Below are 25022 nucleotides of genomic sequence, written 5' to 3'. Positions count from 1 at the left end.
AGGGTGGCCTCGCGCCACCACCAGAAGGCCATGGGGTGGCCGTGCGGCCGCCCCATGGCCAAGGGGTGGCCTCGCGCCACCCCAGAAGCCCATGAGGTGGCCATGCGGCCACCCCCAGAAGATCTGGGGGTGGCGCGTGGCCACCCCCTTGGCCAAGGGGTAGCCTCGCAGCCACCCCTTGTTTTTTTAAAATAATTAATTAATTAATTAATTTTTTAATTTAAATTTGGTATAAAATTATGTGTAGTTGTGTTTGTGTTTGAGTTTTGAGATTGGAATATTTTGAACCCATAGATTCATCTAAGGGCTGAGATTAGAGAAAATGAGTTTCTCATTTTCTCACTCAAATGGAGGGGATCCTGATCTCAATCACTAAATAATCAAATTTGATTGTGATTGACGTGACAATATCACATAAATTGTCTTCAGAATTTGTAAATGAGCTGTAGTATTTCATGCATTTTTCAACACAAATTATTAGGACACAAATGGTTCAATTATGTTTGAGCTCTTTTATGGGAATAAGATTATCTTCATTTCACTTGAAATAGAGAGGGATTACTTCATGGTTCATATTAGATTTTATAGCATGTAACGATGCACATCAATGGTGATCACATTGTTGAGACTTCAATTTTTATTTTATTTTTATAGGAGGACTAGCACATGAATAATATTCATTTCATTTTAAATGAAATTGATATTATTCATTTTATGGTCAAAATTAAAAGTTGATGCATTTAAGAGTGTATATCAAGTTAATACTAACACATTTCAAAAAAGTTTTAAATAATATAAAATTATGTACATTATTAAATATACAAAACTTTAAATTATGTTCATAAAATAGATATTATTTTGAAATAGTGAGGAATGTTGTCTCAATTAAGTTCGAGAGCTGCTACGCGTCCGGCGACTTTTCCCAAATGAAGTCTCCCGATTTACGTGGAATCAGCCACATTGCACGAGAAAGCAAAAAATTTAAGCCTTTTTGGGTTTGGCCGGCAAAAGAGAGAAAATGAAAAAAAATTAAATTAAATTAAATCTCTCTCTCTGAGTCACAAGCAACACTGGCAGCAGAGAAAAAAAGTTATCTGCTAGTGCTGGCCCCAATGCCTCTCTCTCTCTCACTCTCTCTCACACGCACTGAAAATTTTTTCTCAGGCCAGCCGCTGGGTTCTGGCCGGACCCAGCTTGAAGAAATCTTACCATGTTTGAAGGAACAAAACAAACTAACCCAAACTGGAAAATCATCGTGATCCGAAAGATGGTGGCTTTGTGCAGTGGCTATGTGCGTATTCCCGGGATGGCGTTCGGCGCTGGGTTGATGGGCGTATTCCGAGGACCGCCGTGACCCACGGCTGGGTCTGGCCAGATCCACCTGGGTCATGCTTATACTTGATAAATATAGTAATTGATTTGCAGAGGGAAACTCCTTTTCTCGATTTCATTTTCTAAATTGGAACTAGCTAAAATGGATAGTTACCAGGATAGACAGGTATTTTGTAACGTTTTCATTAAGGAAACTTGTAGATTATTCTCATAAAATGTTTGTGTGGCAGCTTCTCAAAATCCTCAACTATAAGTGGAATCAAAGCACGATCTCCTACTGTATCCTCTCCTTTTTCTTTCAGGAGTGAAGAAAGAGCAGCAAAACGTAAAGAGACAAGGATAAACGTAAACAGTGGCATTAAGCATTTGGAAGCATTTCCTCTCATTTCCTCTCAACTCCTCTCTCATTCTTTCCCGAGAACCAAACAGAAAGCCAGTAACCAACCAGAGACGGGACGACAAGAAAAGTTGGGTATTTTAATAACAGCCATAGTAACCTCAGCCTGTTTAATGGCCAGAACCCAGCGGTTGGCCTGAGAAATTTTTTTCATAGTGTGTGTGAGAGAGAGTGAAAGAGAGAGGCACTGGGCAGCAGAGAGAGAGATTTAATTTTTTTTCATTGTTTATGAATTTCTCTCTTTTGTTGGCCAAACCCCAAAAGGCTTAAATGTTTAAGCATTCTCAGCAGACTTTTTATAATGGAGTTTGTTCCTTGGGTAAAGAATATGTCTAAAAAATTGTAAAAAACGTCATCCGGCAAACTCCCTAAATGAGCTTCAACCATGATGATCGCTACAGTAGAACTCAAAGTATAAGATTCTACTATTGCAATCCTTATGATCATTAAAAAAAAAAAAAAAAAAAAAATTAAAAAAAAAAAGAAACGTTTCTCTCTTCTCTACACTCTCCTCTCTCCTCTTACGATTCTCTCTCCTCTCATATATATAATATAATTAAAAAAATAAATATTTTAATGATATAGAGAATGATTAAGGGAAGCTATTGGGTGTATTTTGACAGAGGAAAACAAAAAGTAGTTTGTATCCTTAAATGTAAGAAAAATGACGAAAAAACTACTGAAAATGCTCTTACAAAGACGTCGGGAAGGAAATTTTGGGAAAACTATCGGGATCCCTAGCATTTCTCCTCAAGTTCATATGTTGCCCATCTTTTCTTGGGCTTCTATTACATTGTAAAGCGGGAAAAAAATTGCAAAAGCCCAAAAGAGTTTTTTTTTTTTTTCGTCCAGTCCTCGTCAGATGGGCCAATATCATGTATAAAAGCCGAAAGATTTTCATTCCCATCGGTCACGTACAGACGAGGGTGTTTCTGTAATTACGAGCCACTATTTCGTCGTAAGGTTGAGACAATCTGAAGATCAAAAGACATTGGCCCGCTGAGGAAGGTGCGAGATCCAGAAGCATCAGCGAGCAAACCCTCCGCTTAAAGAATAAAGGAAATTATCTTCTCAGATCGTCAATTTCGCGAAGAAAAGATGTCTTCGGTGTTCAGCGGCGATGAAACAGCCCCTTTCTTCGGCTTCCTCGGCGCTGCTGCCGCCCTCGTCTTCTCCTGTAATCAAATTCTTACATATATGAATATATAATTGAGTTTCGGTAATGGATCTAGGGTTCGGTTGGTGTGGATCTAGGGGTTTTGATCTCGGGTTGTGTTTTTTTTCTTTTTTTTGGGTTCAGGTATGGGGGCTGCGTATGGGACAGCGAAGAGCGGGGTGGGAGTGGCGTCGATGGGCGTGATGAGGCCGGAGCTGGTGATGAAGTCGATCGTGCCGGTGGTCATGGCGGGAGTGTTGGGTATATATGGTCTCATCATCGCCGTGATCATCAGCACCGGGATCAACCCTAAGGCCAAGTCCTATTACCTCTTCGATGGCTACGCCCACCTCTCCTCTGGTCTCGCTTGTGGCCTTGCTGGCCTCTCGGCCGGTATGGCCATTGGCATCGTCGGTGACGCTGGTGTCAGGTATGTCTATCTCCCCCTCTCAACATATAAGTTTTTGTATATCAATATGTTATCTGTGGCCTTGCTTGAAGGATCAATCTAAGGAACTTCATAGTTCAGATTTTGCCAGCTCAGATTCTATGAATTTAGAAAAAATTAAGAACCCTTAAAGGCAGTGAATGTGAAGATGGCAAAATATGAAATGTTTAATTAAATATAATGGTTAGGATTATGAGGTACTTGCTCCTCGATTGATTTAATGATTGGTTAGGGTTGGTAACGTAAATTTGTTGAGGATTTCATAGGAAATTTTAATACGAGCTTTTCGTGTTCAAGTTACTAGTTTTTCTTTGGGATATTTTAGTGTTAACAATATGTACCCTGAGGTTTTCATTATGATTTTCTCTGGGCCTTTACATGTACTATATGTAATATGTTGATAAATGAAGTTTTGGAAATTTCATTTTTGTTCCATAGCTACTTTTTTGGTACAAGATATTAAGTTTTGATGTTGTTAGGACTTTAGACTGTACATTTTTGTGCTTCTACATATCGTCATTCAAGATTGTTGGGTTGTAGACATCTTAGAATATGCTTCTTATTCTAGAATGTTTTCTCGATAGAGATGTTTTTATGTCAAACCCATGTTGGAGCTAGTGAGTTATCTTAATGAAAAAGTGAAAAGTAATTTTTCCTTTTTAGTTGTGATGCTTATGTAAAACTGTCTTTCAGCTTAAAAATCTCTTGTATACGTACTATAGAAGTGTAGAACTAAGAAATCTGTTATGTGTTAACTCTTGCTTGTAGCTATCAGTGTCAGAACTTGTTGTCACCCTTGCCGTCTATTCTACTGCCAAAAAGTTTTCCTCCTTTATAAGACTTACGTATATTCTTTTGTTTGCTTCACCATATGAATTAGTGTATAGAATGAAAACCTGTCATTTTGTGAACATGTTTCAACGCTTGCATTTTTGTGATTTCTTGTAATTCTGATTTTTTATTTGTGCAAAAATGTGGATATGGTTAGTGGTGAGATCTTTCTAGTTTTAAGGTATAACACATAGCTGAATGGCAAAAAGTGTTGTAGCTGGCCTCCTAAAACATTTGTTTTTTTTTTATAAGTAGAATTTTCAGGCAAAAGTTGAAAACCTAAAACATTTGTTCTTCTTGGGTTTACTGAGCTATGCTGTTTAAGAGTAAATGGTTAGCGTTGCAGGAATAGGGTATTACTTGTCTTTTTGGATTGGAGTGTTTTGTGTTTGGATGTCACTTTTTTTGAACAACCTTTTGATTTTATTTGGCTGGGAAGTAATCGGCAACTAGTATTGATGGTGTTAAGGTGTCATTGAATATACTGGTAGTTTATGTGTGTTCTGTTTGATCAAAATGCCTTCTGTTAGGCCGTTTTCTCCTAATGTTTTACTGTATTTTTTGCAGAGCAAATGCACAACAGCCGAAGCTTTTTGTTGGGATGATTCTTATTCTAATTTTCGCTGAAGCACTGGCCCTCTATGGCCTCATTGTTGGCATCATCCTCTCTTCACGAGCTGGCCAGTCAAGAGCTGACTAAACGTGCACATTCTACTGGGTGGTTATCTTGTTTGTTTCTTTTGAGCGAGAAGTGTTTCTTACTGCAGATTCTTGTTGGCGAGTGTGATTGTTTTTATGCATTAGGGAGTTGCCATGCTGTGGTGTTAGGATATAGTATTAGAAATTAGTTTGCCCCTCTTAATAAAGTTCTACTTTTTTATCTATCTGATCCTGCACTGTGCGGATTTAAGTCAAGTTCTGAAATATTGTCTATCATTTTACAAAGGAATTATCCTCATCCCGTGATTTACCTGAAATTTTTGCAAGCCTGAGATGTGGTGAATCTTTTTTTTTTTTTTTTTTTTTTGGTATGAATAATTTATGGGTAAAAGGGCGCAACCATAGTACACATAATGTATATAAAGAGAGCCCCCCTTAAATGCCAAAAGAAGAAAATGTGGAGAAATTTAGCCAAATCCTTCTTGCATCTTTACTATATTGATCCAAGTTTTTCAAAATGACAATAAAAAAGCACCGCAAAAAGAAGGAAATCAGGGGAGAGATGAGGAAGAGGGAAGGGAGCTATTAACATTGTTTGGCCAATTAAATTTTGGGAAAAAATATATTTAGCCCTTTGGTTTTCACCTTATGTGAATTTAGTCATTGGGTTTTCTATTTTAAAAAGAGTAATGCTATACATACTTTCATTTTCTTATACTTACTTTTTTATACCCATATATGGTTTTTAAACCACCATTAAATTTGGGATAGATGGTAATTTTAAAAGTCCTGAGTGTAAGAAAGTGAGAGTTTGTAGCTTTTTTTTTTTTTTTTTTTTTAGTTGAATAAAACAAAAAGGAGATAATGATGCATTTTATAGCCTTACTATAATCACTTGGCTAGAAATTGTAGGGCAGATTTCCTAAAATAGGAATACATATTCCACAATTTTTTTTTTTTGAAGTACATATTCCACAATTGAATTAACATTTTAAACATTCAAGTGTAGGGAATCCAATTGCACAAGCTTTTCGTGAAGCATTTTCTTTTCTAGAAAATGATAGAGTCCCAACAAAGACCCAACTTCTCTCCTGCGTGATGCATTTTTAAATTAAAAAAAAAAAAAAAAAAATTGAAATCCTGGTGTTTCTGTGAAAATTTTGGAATCATTTGAGATGTAATGTATGTGTACATTACATTACGAAACCACAAAATCCCGCTCTCTCATCCCGCTCTCCCTCACAAGCTCACCCTCTCTCACTTCGGCCACCGGCAACGGAGGTCGTTTACCCTCTCTCGCACACCGGCACAAGGGTTCCAGCCACTGGCGACCTACCTCCTTCCCTAAGAATGAGTTTTGCTCCACCAGCAGGTAGTCTCTCTCATCCACCGGCCACTGGCGTTGAAGAAGGTTCTCTCTTTCCTCCACCGGCGGTAAGTAGTACCTCTCTCTCCTCCAACAGTTTGTTTTTACGTTTTGGAGAACAATATAAATACACCAGCAAAATCTAGGGTTTTCCAGAAGAATTTGGGTATTTCGTTGTTTTTGCTTTATATATATATATTTCTATTTTAATTTATGAACACCATTGAGGTACTTTGAAGAATGTTAAAAGATTTGGGTTTTTTTTTTTTTTTATCCAAATCATTTGAGATGAATGGAAAAAGACTGAAGCAATGGCTATATCCTGAACGTCAATCTAATTTGTTGTTGGGTTGTCCTTTGCTTAGTTTCTTGTTGTTGAGTCTAGTTAATTTGTTTAGATATAATTTGAGTTTTGTTCTTTGTAGTGTAGTTACCCTGTTTCCAGCCTCTCGATTATGTGTGCTTGCTCTGTTGTTTCCATTTTTACACTTGGTATACAGAACTATCCTCGATTCCGTGTGCTTGTTGTGCTGTTTCCATTTTTACACAAAGAGGAAAACTTTTTATACTCTTCCATCCACATAGGCAAAAGTGTGTTTCTATTGTATATTGGACAGTTTTCATTTGGTGTTATGGACATTCGTTTGAGTATAAGTTTAGCCGGCAAGCCACTATTAATGGTGTTTGAGTTTTCATGCTGTCAGAGACTAAGTGCCCCATTCTTCTATTTTTACTACTTGGATGTGTGAATGTTGTCTTATATAATCAGCAGTTCTGTCATCTTTGTAGTATGAGCATTATATTGATTTTGAGTGTAATGTATGCGTACCTAGCCTACTTTATAGGGTATTGGACCATTCAAACTTCACAAACATTTAGCAAATATTCTTTAACATTCCCATTTAATATTGTAAGCAAAAATATTGAAAAGCTTTGTTCACTTATCAAAATTATTGTAAGCAACTGAAATATGTATCAGGATTCCCAACTGTAATTTTAGTGCTAGAGGATTCTAGAATCTTCAAATTTTTCTATAATCAGCAGTTTTCATTCGGACTACAAATTGCATGTATTAGGTTTAGATTACAAGGAAAACGATCTTAGCCCCATAGCTTAGAGCAACAATTAGAAGTCAGGCATTGACTTCATTCTTGTGTTTGTTTGCTGGTTCTAGACCTTCTCTATTTAAGGACCATGTCTTTGGAGGTAATCTTATGTATTTACTTTGTAACTCAAAATGAAGTATTGGTGAAACACAGTTGTTATTGAGTAGAATTCCTGAACTTAATTTCAATTATTGTTCCCGCATTCTTCACTAGACACTTCTTGGTCGTTGTTTTCCCTGGAATTCTTAATCTTATAGTTGATCTTGACTTCTTTTAGATCTTTGTTTGCATACTTCTTTGCGTATTTTTTGTATCAATTCAGTATTCATATTGAGTGTGATGTTAATTTTCGAAAATATTTTTATAACTTTCTAGACTTTAGAAGAAAGATTGCTTCAGTCCAACATGATCGCCATTGTCAAGAACTTTAACAATGATAAAAAATCTGAGCATTTCAAGCCAAGTCAGATATGGGCAACTCAATATAGAGCAAATTTAAGTAACTTTTGGTATGATCAAGTCGATCGCAATTCTCTTTACATGATTAAAGCCAAACCCTATTAGTATTGGCGAGAAAAGATGGTGTGATGCAGGCTTACCTGTTGCTTGTGGGTCATTTGATTTGAATCCAGAGTTGAATAGTGAGGAGAGCTGGCCAATGATTCCATCCTACAAATGTTCTTGGGATCATGGTAGGACAGATGATGAATTTAAAATTTACCCAAGAGAATGTGAGATTTGGGCACTGTATAAGGATTGGAACCTTGATGAGTGGGTCTATAATCCTGATTCTGTGAAAGGATGCAAATTTCAATTGGTTGAAATCATACATTTTTCAAAATATTTAGGTTCATATGGTGCATGTTTGGTAAAGGAAGACGGTTTTAGAAACATTTTAGAGAGAAACAATTGGAGGGAGTCCTCTCACTCTCTGCATCCCTCTAGCAAATCTGTACATATTCCCTCATAATGTCCCAGCATATAAGTTTAAGGGTGGAGAAATTATTAAAGTTGTTAAAGGGATGTTTGAGCTGGACTAGTTGGCTTTACCTGAAATTATGATTCAGGAGATTGACTCCCCAAAAGCACCAAAGAATTAGAATGCTGACAGTTTTTTTAGCCATAATCTATTGGGAGGGCATCCTTCCTTGAAGTCATATCCAGAGGAGCAACTCCCAAAGCCCACTTGGTCAGATATGGGTCCTATACAGTGAAAAAGATATGGGTCCTGGTCAGTGAAAAAGATTTTTTTGCCTAGGCAATACACTAGAATAGATAATTTAATTTCTGAGAGCCAGGTATGTGTGACTTTCTTAGAAGCTCTACCTACTTTTGACCATGAGATTGCTTGGAAGAATGAAAAGTTACCCGTTGTATCCAGGATGTTTGAGATCAGTGGAACTAGTGTCAACCTTGAAATGTCATAGTTCTCCTGTTTAGTCAACAACCAAAAAAGCAATGGTCAGCCATTCTACAAAATTTACCCGCTAAAAAATGAGGTTTGGGCTTTGTACAAGAACTGGAATAGCAAATGGAGGCGCTGACGAATTTCTTTTAGCATTGAAAGATTGTTTTGATGCTATTATTGTTTTCCTACACAAATGATACCCAAAGGACAGTAGGAATGCATTATTTAGAATAGTTTGCAATAGATGTATTATTTATATTCTTTGTGTGTTTGTGTAACAAACAGGACATACTTCAGTATATTTGAAATGCTTGTATAAGAAAGCATGCTACTTATTTATCAAAAAACATGCTACTATGCGTAGGCCTGTATAGTCTACCATAAGTGTGACATTCTGATTTCAATTTGTTTCAGTTGGAGAAATACCTTCTTGAGAAATTGAACAGTTATGAGCCAGCAGTTGGTGATTCAAATGTCAAAGTTGTTTCACACATTGAAGTCTTCCCTCCTGCCTTCCAAGCAATCCCTCGCAATCCGATTGTTCTTGACCTTGCCTTCAATTATATCGATTTCCCATCTCTTGAGAATAGGATGAAGAAAGACAAGAAGGGCTTCATAAGTAGGCTATGGCGATGAATTATCGTCCAGTCTGGTTATACTAGATTCACATTTGAGGAATTCTTGCAACTGTATTTAAAGCCTTGACATGTATTGAGATTTTTTTACAACTTTTTTTCCCCCTGAATTTTGGAACATTGTTCAGTTCTTGCGCTTGGGAGGTAGAGCATTTGGTTCCAAATGCCAAGAGCTTTCAGGAATGCGATATCTCCCAATTCCAGGCACACGGAAAGCAGGGATTTGATGAGAGAAACTAAACATCTCTTTGGTGGAAACTACATGAATCAAATCAAACCCATCAACTTGTTGCCTATGAAAGAAAGTCAGCCAACCCTTCACCTCTGTCAGCCTAGCTACTGTTATCACATCCCCTCACACAAGTCTGACAGAATTTGGACAACCTGGCATTGGTAATTTTCATAATCAGAGCGCTTCCATTTGCTATTCCAGTTCTTGTATAAAGCCCAAATCTCACCTTTTTGCGGGTAAATTTTGTAGAGTGGCAGACCATTGCTTTTTTGGCTGTTGACTAAACATGAGAACTGTGACATTTCAAGGTTGACACTAGTTCCACTGACCTCAGACATGCTGGATACAATTGGTAGCTTTTCTTTCTTCCAAGCAATCCTATTGTCAAAAGTAGGTAGAGCTTCTAAGAAAGTCACACATACTTGGCTCTCAGAAATCAAATTATCTATTATGGTGTATTGCCTAGGCAAAAAATCTTTTCCATTGTACAAAGCCCATACCTGACCAATGGCAAAATCATTTGAAGACCAACTAGGCTTCAGGAGTTGCTCCTCTAGATATGACATAAGGAAAGATGCCCTCACAATGGATTATGGCTAAAAAAACTACCAGCATTCCAATTCTTTGGTGCTTTTGGGGAGTCATGCTCCTGAATCATAATTTTAGGTAAAGCCAACTGGTCCAACTCAAGCATCCCTTCAACAACTTTATCAATTTCTCCACCCTTAAACCTATATGCTAGGACATTATGAGAGAATATGTATGGATTTGCTGGAGGGATGCGGAGAGTGACAGAACTCCCTCCAATTGTTTGTCTCTCAAAAATGTTTCTAAAACCGTCTACCTTTACCAAACATGCACCATATGAACCTAAATATTTTGAAAAATGTATGATTTGAACCAACTGAAATTTGCATGCTTTCACAAAATCAGGATTATAGACCCACTCATCAAGGTTCCAATCCTTATATAGTGCCAAAATCTCACATTCTCTTGGGTAAATTTCAAATTCTTCATCTGTCCCACTATGATCCCAAGAACATTTGTAGGATGGAACCATTGGCCAACTCTCCTCACTATTCAACTTAGGATCCAAATCAAATGACCCACAAGCAACAGGTAAGCCTGTATCACACCATCTTTTCTCGCCAATACTGACAGGGTTTGGCTTTAACCATGTAAAGAGAACTGCTTCTGCAGAATTGCGATCAACTCGAGCATACTGAAAGCTACTTAAATTTGCTCTATATTGAGCTGCCCATATTTGACCTAGCTTGAAATGCTCAGGTTTTCTATCATTGTCAAAGTTATAGAAGTCCTAACAATGGCGATCATGTTGGACTGAAGCAATCTTTCTTCTAAAGTCTGCAAAGTTATAAAAATATTTGCTAAAATTAACATCACACTCTATATGAATACTGAATTGATACAAAAAATACGCAAAGAAGTATGACAACAAAGTTCTAAAATGAAGCCAAGATCAACTATAAGATTAAGAATCCCAGGGAAAACAATGACCAAGGAGTATCTAGTGGAGAATGCAGGAACAATAATTGAAATTAAGTTTAGGAATTCGACTCAATAACAGTTGTGTTTCACCAATACTTCATTTTGAGTTACAAAGTAAATACATAAGATTACCTCCAAAGGCAAGGTCCTTAAATAGAGAAGGTCTAGAATCAGCATACAAACACAAGAATAAAGTCAATGCCTGACTTCTAATTGTTGCTCTAAGCTATGGGGCTAAGATCGTTTTCCTTGCAATCTAGACCTAATACATGCAATCTGTAGTCCGAATGAAAACTGCCGATGATAGAAAAATTTAAAGATTCTAGAATCCTCTAGCACAAAAATTACCAAGAATCCTGGGACATATTTCAGTTGCTTACAATATTAAATGGGAATGTTAAAGAATATTTGCTATATTAGCAAAATGTTTGTGAAGTTTGAATGGTCCAATACCCTATAAAGTAGGCCAGGTACACATACATTACACCCAAAATCAATATAATGCCCATACTACAAAGTGACAGAACTGCTGATTATATAAGACAACATTCACACATCCAAGTAGTAAAAATAGAAGAATAGGGCACTTAGTCTCTGACAGCATGAAAACTCGAACACTCAAACCCCATTAACAGTGGGCTTGCCAGCTAAACTTATACTCGAACGAATGCCCTTAACACCAAATGAAGACTGTCCAATATACAACAAAAACATACTTGACAGTTTCTTTTGCCTATGTGGAAGGAAGAGTATAAAAAGTTTTCCTCTTTGTGCAAAGCAAAAAATCTCAAGTTCATATTATAATACATTACCAAAATGTGATAAACTGGGTTTAGTAGTTTTTGTTAAAATTATGTCATGTGATTGATTAATCTATCATTAGTTTTTATTATAAGTAATCAAAATATTATTAAAAGCGAAAAGTGCTACTTTGGTACACAGAGTATACAAGAGAGACACCTAATTAGGAGGAGAGAAAAGAACAAGAAAATTTTTTCATAAGTAATAATGCATTAAAAGAGCACAGAGGAGCGCAAAAAAAAGAACAAGAAAATTGAGAAAACTAAGCTCCAAGGGAGCTACAAATGCGGCTGTCCAAGTATAAAGAGTTAAAAAGAAAAAACACTCAAGCTCCGCCAATGATCCCTCAACTCAAATATTATATAATGAGGCAATTGATCTTCTCATTTCATCAGATAAATTTGGTGTATCACATTGTCTCTGTGTTTCCATTACGTATGAGATCATAAAACAAAACCCCATCACATTACTTATATATAATGATGGAAACAGGAACAAACTGCCCACAATCTATCGCCCCTAATAATTGAAAAAGTTTGGATTCAATCATATTGCTAAAAAGAATCCAGTCCCTGCAAACTGATTTTTTTTATAAAAAAAATCTCCTTTCTCCGACTTGTGTGCTTTATTGCTGAATTGGAAGCTGTATGGATGATGGTATGTGAAAGCGGATTTAGAAGTGAAGGCAATAGTTCCCGATAGACAAAAGAGAGGAAAAACACTTCTTCTTTTTTTATTATTTCGGAACCTCGGCTATCAATGGGTTTTTTGAGGTTCTCTTGTAGTACAAAATTTATGAGCTTGTTTATAACCTAAAGAATCAAAATGAAAAACCCCAGTTGAGCACAAAACAGAACAACCCACAAAAATCCAATGATGCAAAAATCACTAAGCAAAAACCTAGATGAGAGAACCCCAAAATGCAGAATCTAGGGCGTTTTAGCCTGCATAACCCCAGAAAAAACAAAAAAAACAAAAACAAAAACAAAAACAAAACAAAACAAAACAAGCTCTTCTCGGCAAACCAACAGCAGAAAAATTAACCAACCAAAAATAAAAATGAACCTAAAAACAAACCGGTGGAGGAGAGAGAACCTTCCCGGAGGTGGAGATTTTTGCGTGAGATCTTTCGCCGACGCCCAGATCTGAGCGAGATGACCAAAGCCCACCTGATTTTCAGGTTGCGTGGCCGGAGATCCTTCTCCGGAGTGAGAGAGACAGGAGCGAGTGAGGGAGAGTGTGAGAGGGAGAGGGTTTCGTTCTTTTTTGCGTCGCGTGGCAGGGAATGATTGCGCCGGAGTGAGAGAGAGACAGGAGCGAGGGAGGGAGAGCAAGGCCCGTTCTTCTTGCCGGTGAACGGAACCCTTGCGCCAAAGTGATAGAGACAGGAGCGACGGAGTTCGCCGGTGGCCGGAGTGAGAGAGAGGGTGAGCGAGGGAGGGAGAGCGGGAGAGGGGCTCTTACGGTTTTTTAATTTAAGAGATGCTTCTAGGTTTTCATCGTTTTTAATTTTAATTTTAATTTTTTTAAAAGTGACATGTAGGAAAGAAGTTGGAAAACAATCATCTCCCCAGTCCAATGCAACCGGAGAGTATCCCGTTCAGATTGAGATTTGTTTAAAGCAATCTAAGATCCTAAAATGAACGCCTCATTTACAAAAGAAGAGAAGCGTTAAGTCTAATGTTAATTGTGCAATGTTAACTCTGCATAAACACAAAAACCAAGACACGGGAATAGGTGAAGAATAAGAAAAGACAAACAAAAAAAATATGAAACAAAAGATACATTGTTCGTGCAACTTCAAAGGTATAGAAAGAGACCGAGAAAAAAAAAAAAAAAAAAAGGACAAAAGACAAAAGCAATAGGATAAAGACAAAGCAATAACTTTTTGTCATTTACTCGAAGTAACTTTCAAGTTCTTCTTTACTTTTTTTATTTTTTATTTTTTATTTTTTTTTATTGTAGTTGTTGAAACTTTCTTTTGAGTTGTTTTATTTGTCTTTATTGATTTTATTTATTTATTTATTGAGACATTCAACTATGACTTGAATGGTTGCTTCCCTACTGATCTCAATATACTATAATTCTTTACTAATTTTGAAAGAGTTGTCAAACAAAAATGTGATAAGGAGTTAGAAGCATAATACAACTTTAGACAAAAATTATCAAGATTGAATCTCAAAAACTCACCTATGCTTAATCAAGTAGCAAAAGTGTACACACCCAGAGTGTTTGAGTTATTTCAAAATGAAGTTGAAGAGATACCGTCACTTTCCATTATAGACCACAGTGAAAGTCAAGAGACACATAGATATGTTGTTGGAGTTTTCAATGGACATGGGAAATACAACATTATGTGGAATCCATCAGATCAAACTTTGTCTTGTAGTTGTAGAAAGTTTGAGACATTCAGTATTTTGTGTCGGCATGCTTGAAAAATTCTTGATATGTAAGATATCAAGCTGATTCCTGATAGATATATTCTAAAGATATGCAAAAGATGAGAATGAAAAACAATTAATGAAGAATGACATTGAGTTAGATACTCAATTAGGATATGCAGATAAGTATCGAGCTTTGTGTCCTAAATATATTCAATTATAAAATAAGGCATGTGAAACTGAAAAAGGCTTTAATAAATTAATATCCTAAACGCGGCTGTTGCAGATTTGAAGAAAATACTTTGTGATGCAAATAATTGCCAAGCTAATGCAGAATAAAATATTATTAGGCTTTCAACCAATATTGTAGACAAAGAGGATCAACCATGTGTTTCAATCACGGTAAGGCCAAAATGAATAAAGAAAAAAGAGAATTATCGTAATAAGAAACGTCGACCTAAACCATGGATAAAAAATATGAAGAAACCCAAAGAAAGCATGTCAAAGAATCAAGCAAAGGAAATCAAAGAGTCAAAGGTAGTATACTAAATTGTCTTTCCATGTTCAAATTTGTTTCGATATGATTATAATATATTATTAATCTTATTAAACGCATACAATTCTTACAGGATATAGAAATACATGATTGCAACACACAGAAGAGCAACGAGGATATCGCATATAGTCATATTCCTAGCTTTACCCAAATATCTAGGGTAATATATTCATAAATACTATTTTTAATTTGATATTATTAATTATGAAGTTTCATACTTGACTTATTTAGTTGATTTAGTGATAAGTTTCCTTATGACGGTTTTTTTCTTTTTTTTTTTATTTTTTTATTCTCTAGATACTTGCATCTCGTAGTTTCCCTAATCAAAACTTTCTACAAGAGAAACCAACTAAAGAAGTTCAAAAATGAAGGTATATTACCTTTTTAACTCATCAATTTTTTTTAATTAAAGTTTTAAGTGAATAATTTAGTTGATTTTTATTTTTTTATTATTATTATTTTTAATTCATCAGGAAGCGAAGGAAGGAGGATGATGTGAGAACCAAATGTCGTTGGCAAAAAAAATTCAACATGCGCTCAGAGATGGAGTTTTTGTAGTTTAAAAATTTAATCATTTTGTGTTACACTATATTTGGCTCTTGAATGTAAGATGACAATATTTTGTATTTTGTAGTGATTTTTGGATTACAATTTTTGGAAAAAACTTTGCTTTAGATATTGCTTTCACAATAATTGCTTAAGATATGTCCTTTGCTTCATATTTATCAAAAAAGGAAAAAACTTGTATTTAGATATTGCTTTACAGTATTTGCTTAAAATATAAAATTATTGATGTGCTGAACAAATATTGTTTTTTTGAATGAACAAGTATTTGAATTGGTTTGTAATTTCTCACCACCAATCTGTTTGGGTTTCTATTACCATAGCCACAATAATAGTCATCGTCTGTTTGGGTTTCTACATAATCCAGCTCAACAATAGTCACCAATCTGTTTGGATTTCACAAGGAAACGAGTATTTACAGATTACTTCTTCAAAGTCAAAGGAAAATTAGATTTAGGATAGACTCCCCTCTCTCTATAAAACATTGCAGGAAAGGAAAGTTACAATAAAGATAGAATGAAAATAAATGAGAAATAAACAAAATTAAAACAATAATTTCGCAATAAAGAAAATTAAAACCCATTAACTATGAAAAAAAAAAAACTAGAAACTGGAAAAAACCAGGAAAAAAAAAAAACCATCTTCCTCCAGGAAAGGAAAGCTACAATAAAGATAGAATAAAAATAAAGGAGAAAATAAACAAAATTAAAACAATAATTTCGAAATAAAGAAAATTAAAACCCATTAACTATGACAAAAAAAAACCAGAAACTAGAAAAAACCGTAAAAAAAACCAAGAAAAACCGTCTTCCTCCGGGAAAGGAAAGCTACAACAAAAATAGAATGAAAATAAATGAGAAAATAAACAAAATCAAAACAATAATTTCGAAATGAAGAAAATTAAAACCCATGAACTATGAAAAAAAAAAACCCAGAAACCAGAAAAAAACCAGAAAACCATCTTCCTCATCTTTGTCGTCATCATCGTCCTCAAGATCTCTGTCAACGTTGTCCAGCTCCCGTCATTCTCCATCGCCAACGGCACCTTCACCTTCTCCCAGTACCGCCGCCATCCGAAACCCCAACCCATTACGACAGCACTCTCCAGCTCCTCTACTCCGGCTCCCAAGTCGGCTTCATGTTCATCCCCGCCGGCAAGATCGACCCCGGTCAGACCCAATACATGGCCACCACCTTCTCCGTCCAGTCCTTCCCCTTGACGGCGCCCCAAATAGTCGGAGCCATGGTACCCCAACATTCCTTCCCCTTTCCAGCCCCCGAAACCAACGGACCCATGGCCCCAACTCACCGGCGGCGAGTTCCGAGTTGGGCCAATGAAGGAGAGGCCACGTTTTCTCTGCAAATGTGAGGATGGAGGATTTGAAGGGAGTTTGTCTAACGGAGGATCAGCGTGGGTTGTTGCCGTTTCGTGTCATATTTTTAGACTTAGATTTTTATAGAGAAATTTAAGCCCTTAACTGGATATTCTCCAGTCCATTATGGATTGGAGAGGATCTGGATCCAAAGAAGTTAGGTCTCGCGTAGGTAATACTATAAGTTTTATTAGAGTCATTTTAAATGTGATTTAGCTTTTAAAATTATTAATAAATCAAAAAATAATAAATTATATCTCAAATTCAACAATAATTTTAAAAATCACATTACATTTACATACACCCTTAAAAAACTCTAAAATAACTTATAATATTACTCCTTTATTATGGTTGTATCATGCCTCTTCTTTTCTTATTACGTGATAATGGGATTGTGGGCTCTAAAAAAACCGAAACAAAGTAAATATAGAAGGAGGTAGATAAAGACACAAATTTTTGGCTCAATCTTTTTCTTATTTTTTGTTTTATATTTTAATATATGTGTATTACAAACAATTGTTTCTACTTTTTCATTATTATTATTTTTTACTTCTCAGTATTACTTTTTCATTTTCTCATACCCAGTGGCGGAGAGAAGCAGGGGCGACCTGGGGGCGGTCGCCCCTGGTAAAAAAAAAAAAAAAAATTTTTTTGTTTATTAAATTTTTTTTTGGCTGAATTGTTTACTTCCCTAGGTAACAAAGTAAAAAACTCCTCCAGTTGTTTCAGTTTCACATTAAAAAAAAAAAAAAAAAATCAAGAAATTTAATGTTTATTTATCAATATTTGGCATTTTGTTTATCTTATTCTAAAACAATATTGTTTTTTCTTTTTTTTTTTTTGGTGTGTTTTATATAGTACTTTGGGATTTTTTTCAAGTATTAACAAGTTTCAGAAGATTATTACCAATCTTAGATTTGTTCTATTTATTAATTCATTTTAGGCTAATAGCTATCGGAATATGCTAATAATTTTATTATAATATCATTAGAGTATGAGAAGTAAACAATTATTAAAACAATACTTCGTAGCAAAATGAAAGATAAATTTCTTAAAGATAATTTACTTGTCTACATTGAAAGGGGAATTGCTGAAAGCTTCGATTCAGATTTAATACTTAATGATTTTATTTCTCTAAGACCACATAGAATGCAATTTTAGGCACTTTGTATTTTGTATTTTCTTTTACTTTTGTACTAGTGCCTACATAGTAACTAATATATCAATTTAACATATAAATATGCTTTTTGTGATACATATATTGTGGTATAATTTTTTTTTTTTTTTTTTACCATATTATAATAAAAATATAATATATAAAGAGAAAAAAAATTATTTATCATTATATTTTAGTATTTTATTGACGCCCCGGTAGAATGAACTTCTGGATCCGCCACTGCTCATACCAATTATTATTATTATTATTTTTCTTCTTTTTTATCTATGAACAGTACCGTGGTCCATGAACAATTCCGTGTAGAACAAACACAGCCTTTTTCTTGGAGCTCAAGTGGTCGGTCTCTTCTGGGTAAACGTAAATCCACCTGGGCGTTCGTCACGGCGAACGTAAGTGATTTTTTCCTACTTTCTCTCTCTTGGCCAATCGTCATCTCTTGTGTCATGTATCCATTGTAAGGGCCTTTAATCTAATCAGATTCACGACACGTGGAAAGAATCTACAAAAAGCAAATTCTGGGTTCTCAGAGACTGCTTCAGAGGCCTGGCACATCAATCAAGTCCCATTCAATCACTTATAAAAAAAAAAAAAAAAAAAAAAAAAGTCCCATTCAATCAAAGAAGCCTTGGCTCGGCGTCTTGGTACCCTCTTTACTTGTGATTGGCGCGTACTGTCCACGTTCTTATGCCGCGTACATAGAATATCATTCTCACCTTATAGGCCAATTTTTTTGTTTTATGTTGAGAAAAGTCCATGCCTTTCTCGCGCGTTCCACTGCCAGATCGAGACGGACCCAACAAGCACAACCTTTTGTGTCGCGCGCGCTAGCCGACATTTTTATATATATATATGTACAGCGTGAAAGTTGTGGGAAAAGCAGAAAATTCAATATCCGTATGAGTCTGGCTCGCATTCGGTTGTCAAAGAGAATGGCGGAGGAGATCAGGAACGCCGAGATGGGATCGTCTGCTGCGGCCACCGCGACATCAGCAAAATCGAGGTCGTTGTGGCCCACTGTCCTCCGCTGGATTCCCACCTCCACCAACCACATCATCGCCGCCGAGAAGCGTCTTCTCTCTCTTGTCAAGTAATTATCGCTGTCGAAACCCTCATACACCGGTTGATTGCGAATTCTTGAAACTATAAACCAACCCTAACTGCCCTTTTCATTTACTAGTTCTATCTGTGAAAATGAGTTTAGGAAATAATTCACTTTAATTCGATGAAAAATTCATTTTGCTCAAAGATAATCTCGTTTGGTTGTTGAAAGAACTGGTATTTTTATTTCTTATATAATATTTTTGACCAAGAAAATTTGGGCGGGGAACTTTCAGAGAGGTTCAATTTTGAATTATACGTTGATAAATGATAACGATAATTTTTCTGTTTGTCTCAATTTGGGATGCTGGGTGTAAATTTGCTTGAATTTCAGGACTCCCTATGTTCAAGAGAACGTCAATATTGGTTCTGGCCCACCTGGGTCGAAAGTCAGGTGGTTTGGTTCTAAAAGCAATGAGCAAAGGTTTATCAACACGGTTACCTTTGATGCCAAGGATGGTGCTCCCACTCTTGTGATGGTTCATGGTTATGGTGCTTCTCAAGGTTTCTTCTTCAGGAATTTTGATGCTCTTGCCAATCGTTTTAAGGTCATCGCTATTGATCAGCTTGGGTGAGCCCCTGTGGTCTTGAATCTACATTGTTGTTGAGTATCTAGAATTTTCGTAAATTGCTCTTTCCTATCCTAAATTTTGATGGTTGGTGCACCCCATGACTCCACTTTTCCACTAATTTGTTAATTTTAACAGCTGAAATGGCCGTTACGAATTAATCTTGAATTAATATATCGATTGTAAAAAATTATAGTTCGAGACTATGCGAATAACGGCATAATTTAGACTGGAATTTGCAATTAACCTTAATTCTAAATGCATGCTTATCATGTGGCTTAAAAAAAAAAAAAAGTAAAAAATAAAAAATAAAAAAAAAACAAAACGTAATCATATGATAATGTGAGAAGAATGTGAACTTTAAGAACAAAGAAGGTGGCAACCCTAGTACATGGTAGTCAAAAGCAGGAGAGGAAATTTGTGCTTTTGCAGTGAATTATTTGGAACCTTTGTTATACGAAAAAAAAAAAAAAAAAAAACCCTACATGATCTTGCTTGAGTTCTGTATTTTTTCTCCATTTGTCTTCTAATTTTGAATTTTTAATCCTTCCTTGCATCTGATTCTGAAAGCCGCATGTATTTTTCTCATTTATCCCTTGGTCCTGAAAGCCCGTTTTGGGAACTCTTTAGAAACATTTCTTGTGTGTATTGCTTCTTATTCTCACATAATATACAACTTTCTTTCGGCCTCAATTTTCCATTGGGGGGAAAGTTCTGATTTTAATGACATATTTTTGTACCTGGTGTCTTAGCTTAATCTTATTTATACCTAAGCCCCTTGATCAATTCTATTTGCAGCTGGGGTGGATCAAGCAGGCCCGACTTTAAATGCAAAAACACTGAAGGTAGTTTTATGTCATGACTATGTATCAATTTTTATACAGCCCTCAGGTCTATTTTACATTTAAAACAGAATCCACTATGTACTGCTTATTTAAAGATGAGATAAGATAGTACAGAAACAATGCAATCTATATTGATTTTGTCTTAAACTTGCAATTGGTAATGCAGAAACTGAGGCATGGTTCATTGATTCTTTTGAGGAATGGCGAAAAGCCAAAAACCTCAGCAACTTTATATTACTTGGACATTCATTTGGAGGGTATGTTGCAGCTAAATATGCTCTTAAGGTGATCATTCCTCCAGTAAGCGTTTGAATTCCAGGATTAGTATAATAGTACCATTTCTGATGTCATTTTTTTTTTCATATGTATAGCATCCGGAGCACGTTCAACACTTGATTTTAGTTGGACCTGCTGGATTTCAAGCAGAGTCAACCATGCCTGAGTCGCTTATCCAGTTCAGAGCATCATGGAAAGGAGCAATTCTGAACCATTTGTGGGAATCTAATTTTACTCCTCAGAAAATTATAAGGTGAAATATGGTTTATCTTTTTTCGTGAATACACCCTTTGGAACCATACTATAAACAATAGCCTTGTCCATTGATTTTTCTTCTTACCCTATGCATTGTGCATGAGTTGCTTAAAACCCTGTCCCACGGCTTTGCCTTTCTAAGGTAATGAGTTATTGAGGTCGTGCCATTTGCCCATTAAGATTTTAAAATTGAGCATATTATCTACATAAAATGTTCAACCTGCATTGATTTCGAGAGCCAATATCATCACCTCGAACTATTTTTACTTTTATCTGTCGAATAATGATTTACTGTTTGGCTGAAAGCAGTTCTTGGGTTTCAAAAGCCCGTACTTTATCTACTTGAGCAATCCTTTGTACCGAATCCCAAAAATCCACCTACTTTATTTACATTCCATCAAATGAATTCAACCGCAGAGTAATTCTATGAATTTTATTGATGATTTGAATTGTGAATTCCAATTCCAATTGATTTCATCTTGGTTGAATTCAATTATGAATTGGTTCCAAAAAGAAAGTTAATCTTTTTACTTGTCATTCAGAAGCTTCTCTCTGATAATGCACTGAAGATTTAATTATACTATTTTTTTGCAGAGGTTTAGGTCCTTGGGGTCCAAATGTTGTCCGCAGGTATACGACTGCTAGGTTTGGTACATATTCAACTGGGGATGTCCTGGTGGAAGGGGAGTCCGGATTGCTGACAGGTAGTTTAGGATAAACATGTTGGTGAATTATATATACTACACAGAATCATTAGATTGCTAATGGTTGCCTTTTCAATTGAAGATTATGTGTACCATACTTTAGCGGCCAAAGCTAGTGGAGAACTGTGCTTAAAATATATTTTTTCCTTTGGAGCATTTGCGCGGATGCCCCTCCTACACAGGTCTGGTTATCCTAATCATTTCAAAGTTGCTTCTTAAATTTGTAGAAGAATTAACTTGTGTCACTATCAAACTCCTTGCTTTGTTTTTTGTTCTTTGAATTAGTATGTTTAATTTTAATTGCATCTCATTGCTACTCTTTTCTATTGTCTTGGTTGATAAGTTTTTTTTTTTTTTTAATAAGTAATAAAATCCATTCAAGACAGAAAAAAAAAATGGTATAGCCCTAGTACACAAGAAGCATAGTACACCTATTAACAGAAAATTATGAAGATCAGAAACTCCCTGAAAGATAGTGAGACAGAACATTCTATGTACCCATCCAATTGAAAGAGAACTGAGAAATGGATTTCAATTTCATCACTCTGATTTTATTTCCCTCCTTGTGAGTGTTCCTCTTTCTCCAAATATACCACTTGAGACATAGTGGAATGGCTTTCCATATAATGCTTTAGTGCATAAGTTGCATATGACCAGTGCATATTTCTAAAAGGCCTGTTCTATACTAATAGAGGGGGGTTTCTTCCCCGTCTCTGTTGTTGGCTGTGTCCTGGGGTCAATGCATATATGTCTACTGCTTTGGCCCGAATAAGGTTTTTGACCTGCTCTGCCGCAAAGCATTTGTGAAAGTTTGTCACATTTGATTTCCTTGAAGCATCAAATGTCCAGTTTTTTCCTTCTTTCATTCTCAGGTGCTGAAATAGAGGTCTTCTTTGCCCCCCCCCCCCCCAAACCAGAAAAAAAAAAAAAAACGACTCTCAGTCTTGTGGATCTCTCTGAGTGTCTCCCTTTCTGTCAGTGGGGCTGTAGTTTCCTGGAGACTGCCAAAGTTTGGCACAATATCTGGACGTACTGTTTTTCCCTGTGCAGGGTATGAAGGCCATTATGTCAGATGTATGATTCTATTTTAGTCATTTGAAGTTGAACTTATCAAGAACTCCTGGAGATTCAAAATTCTGTATAAACAGCGAAACCATGGATCTCTCTTCTTGTATTAAAGGGATTCATGAAACACATGCACACTTATATACCCGAAAAGTGGTTCTGCTAATGGTAATGCTTTTTGCCAATACTGCCCTCTTCATATGCTTGATAATGGACGCCCACCTGAATCATTGTCAAATTTTGGTTCTATCTAAACTGTACTGTACATGCTATTACTTACAGTGTTCATCAAGCTATGGTTTTTGGCCGCATCTTCTATTAGATAAATACTGCATACTTTTGGGAAGATGGAGACGGGAGTAATTCTTTGAGTGGGGGAAGGGCAGGGGGGTCTTGGATGAAGCAAGAGTACTATTTATTGAAACCTATGTGGATCCTAGACTTCTTATGTTTTGTTACTCTCTACACATAATAGTTGCAGGGTATTGAAACGTTTACATAATCCTCTCATTTATTGCGTGCAGTGCGGCGGAGTGGAAAGTGCCAACCACTTTTATTTATGGCTATCAAGATTGGATGAATTATGAAGGAGCTCAAGAAGCTCGCAAGCAAATGAAGGTCCCTTGTGAAATCATCAGGGTTCCTCAGGTGCTGCACTCTCCACTTCTATCTACATTTGTGTGCATGTGTGTGTGCGTCTTGCTTGCCAATGCTCACTCATGTATTGGTTTAAAACCATTGATCAGAAGATTGATAGAATTTCATTGATAATATAAATGCAGGGCGGGCACTTTGTGTTCATAGACAACCCAAGCGGTTTCCATTCAGCTGTTCTTTATGCTTGCCGCCGATTTCTCTCACTTGACCCTGATACTGAGTCATTGCCCGAAGGTTTGTCTTCTGCCTAGAGAAGAGAATGTTGTAATTATTGTTCCATGTACAAATACAACTTGTCTTATTGTAGTGGCACATAGAACATTCATATTTCATTTATCAAATCTTTTCGAGTGTATCTTTATATGATTATCTTGTGAATGTATCCTGCCTACCGGTAGTGTATGGGTTTACATGAAAAATAATGGAAGTGATATAGCAGATTGATTTCCTTTCCATGGTTAATTCAGTTGTCATTAACACTTTGCTGCCTATAAACGTATGCGCCATTAAGGGGAGGGAGAGTTTTAATTAATTGAGATAATATTGGCGCATAACATTTACCAAATAAATAAATAAATAAAAAAGGATAAATTAGAACATAGCCATTGCACTGGAAGTTAGGGAAATTATGCCCACCATTATTATTGTTGTAGCTGGATAGTTGCAAGTGATTCGTGAAGCCATGGCATGAGCTGAGAAAACCAAAAAAAAAAAAAAAAACATTTTGTTTTGTTTTGTTTAGTCAGTGAATAGTGAGTTTTTTTGTTGAGGCAGTGTGAAGAGTAAGTGAGGTGACATTAGTACGGATTGAGATATCCAAAGTATTGCACCAAGCAATACTTTTTATTTGGACCATTCATTTAAGCGAGCAGATGGACGATGAGAGAGTTGGTTTAGTCATATCCGGTCATAAATGATGAGAATGACCATAATCAGAGTCAACAATAAATAAACTGAATTTTCCTTACTCAATTTGCACCATAGTATCTAGTAGTAACATGATAGAGCAAATTTGGACAAAGTTTTTCTCTATTAAATTGATATATATTTTTAGAGCAAGTGATTTCACATGTATTTTAAAGAATTACATATTTTATTAAAATGTTTGTAAAGACTAAAAATGTCTTAGAATCACATGTTAATTTAATAAAAATGCATGTGAAAATCACATATCAACCGAAGATATGAGTTTGTTAAAGCAAATTTTGGGTAGATAATTACCATGTCTTTTCTCAGCAAGATTCATCATAAGGGGAGAGATGGTTTTCAATTTTTTTCTTCTTCTTTCTGAACAATAAAAGGGTTAAGTATTAGGGATTGGGGAGGGTAGATCGGATTAGAGTCCACGTGATCCTCTCCAATTGATTTAGCTTTTATCGGAGATGATCCAAATACGTCATAACTTTTCAAATTATTAGCAATTAATGTAAAAAAGTAAATGTATATTATCATTTCTAATCCAAATTCGTTGCTCATCCTTGGTCTCCTAAAAAGTCACACCTATCTTGTTTATTAAGTGTGAGAATACTCTATAACTCTTCCCTAACCCTTATATATACCCTAGGCATGTTGCCAAGCCTTTCATTCCATCATATCTCAACAAAACCTTCTCCTATCTTGT

The 25022-nt window shown here is 35.9% G+C and overlaps 2 protein-coding genes and 2 pseudogenes across 4 annotated transcripts; 3 read left to right on the top strand and 1 right to left on the bottom strand.

Moving 5' to 3' along the window:
* The first annotated feature begins 2635 nt into the window (after positions 1-2635).
* On the top strand, positions 2636-5046 carry AVA-P2 (ATPase, F0/V0 complex, subunit C protein). Its single transcript, XM_059605353.2, has 3 exons — positions 2636-2906; positions 3030-3315; positions 4732-5046. Exons 1-3 carry the CDS (start codon positions 2828-2830, stop codon positions 4862-4864), a joined length of 498 nt encoding a protein of 165 aa, XP_059461336.1. The 5' UTR covers positions 2636-2827; the 3' UTR covers positions 4865-5046.
* Positions 5047-7701: 2655 nt separating this feature from the next.
* LOC148583916 (uncharacterized) lies at positions 7702-9118 on the top strand (annotated as a pseudogene).
* Positions 7780-18365, bottom strand: LOC132189843 (uncharacterized; annotated as a pseudogene). Its single transcript, XR_015909167.1, has 4 exons — positions 18210-18365; positions 16341-16739; positions 9131-10889; positions 7780-8728 (listed from the first exon to the last, which is right to left on the bottom strand). The product of XR_015909167.1 is annotated as an uncharacterized LOC132189843 (transcript).
* A 309-nt stretch (positions 18366-18674) lies between these two features.
* Positions 18675-23850, top strand: LOC132190322 (alpha/beta-Hydrolases superfamily protein). Of its 2 annotated transcripts, none has more exons than XR_009441122.2 (9): positions 18675-19019; positions 19365-19601; positions 20398-20444; positions 20611-20729; positions 20816-20973; positions 21570-21679; positions 21762-21861; positions 23264-23392; positions 23527-23616. XR_009441122.2 is itself a non-coding variant. In XM_059605274.2 (9 exons), the coding sequence occupies exons 1-9, from the start codon at positions 18829-18831 to the stop codon at positions 23650-23652; spliced, it is 1212 nt and encodes a 403-aa protein (XP_059461257.2). In that variant the 5' UTR covers positions 18679-18828; the 3' UTR covers positions 23653-23850. The 2 variants fall into 2 exon arrangements, 1 of the variants encoding a protein (XP_059461257.2); XM_059605274.2 differs by having other exon boundaries at positions 18679-19019; positions 23269-23392; positions 23527-23850.
* Positions 23851-25022: the final 1172 nt, after the last annotated feature.

The sequence above is a fragment of the Corylus avellana genome, chromosome 9 (genome assembly GCF_965113065.1).
Source record: "Corylus avellana chromosome 9, dhCorAvel1.hap1.2, whole genome shotgun sequence".
Taxonomy (NCBI): Eukaryota; Viridiplantae; Streptophyta; class Magnoliopsida; order Fagales; family Betulaceae; genus Corylus; species Corylus avellana.
This window is presented reverse-complemented; position numbering and strand designations above follow the sequence as displayed.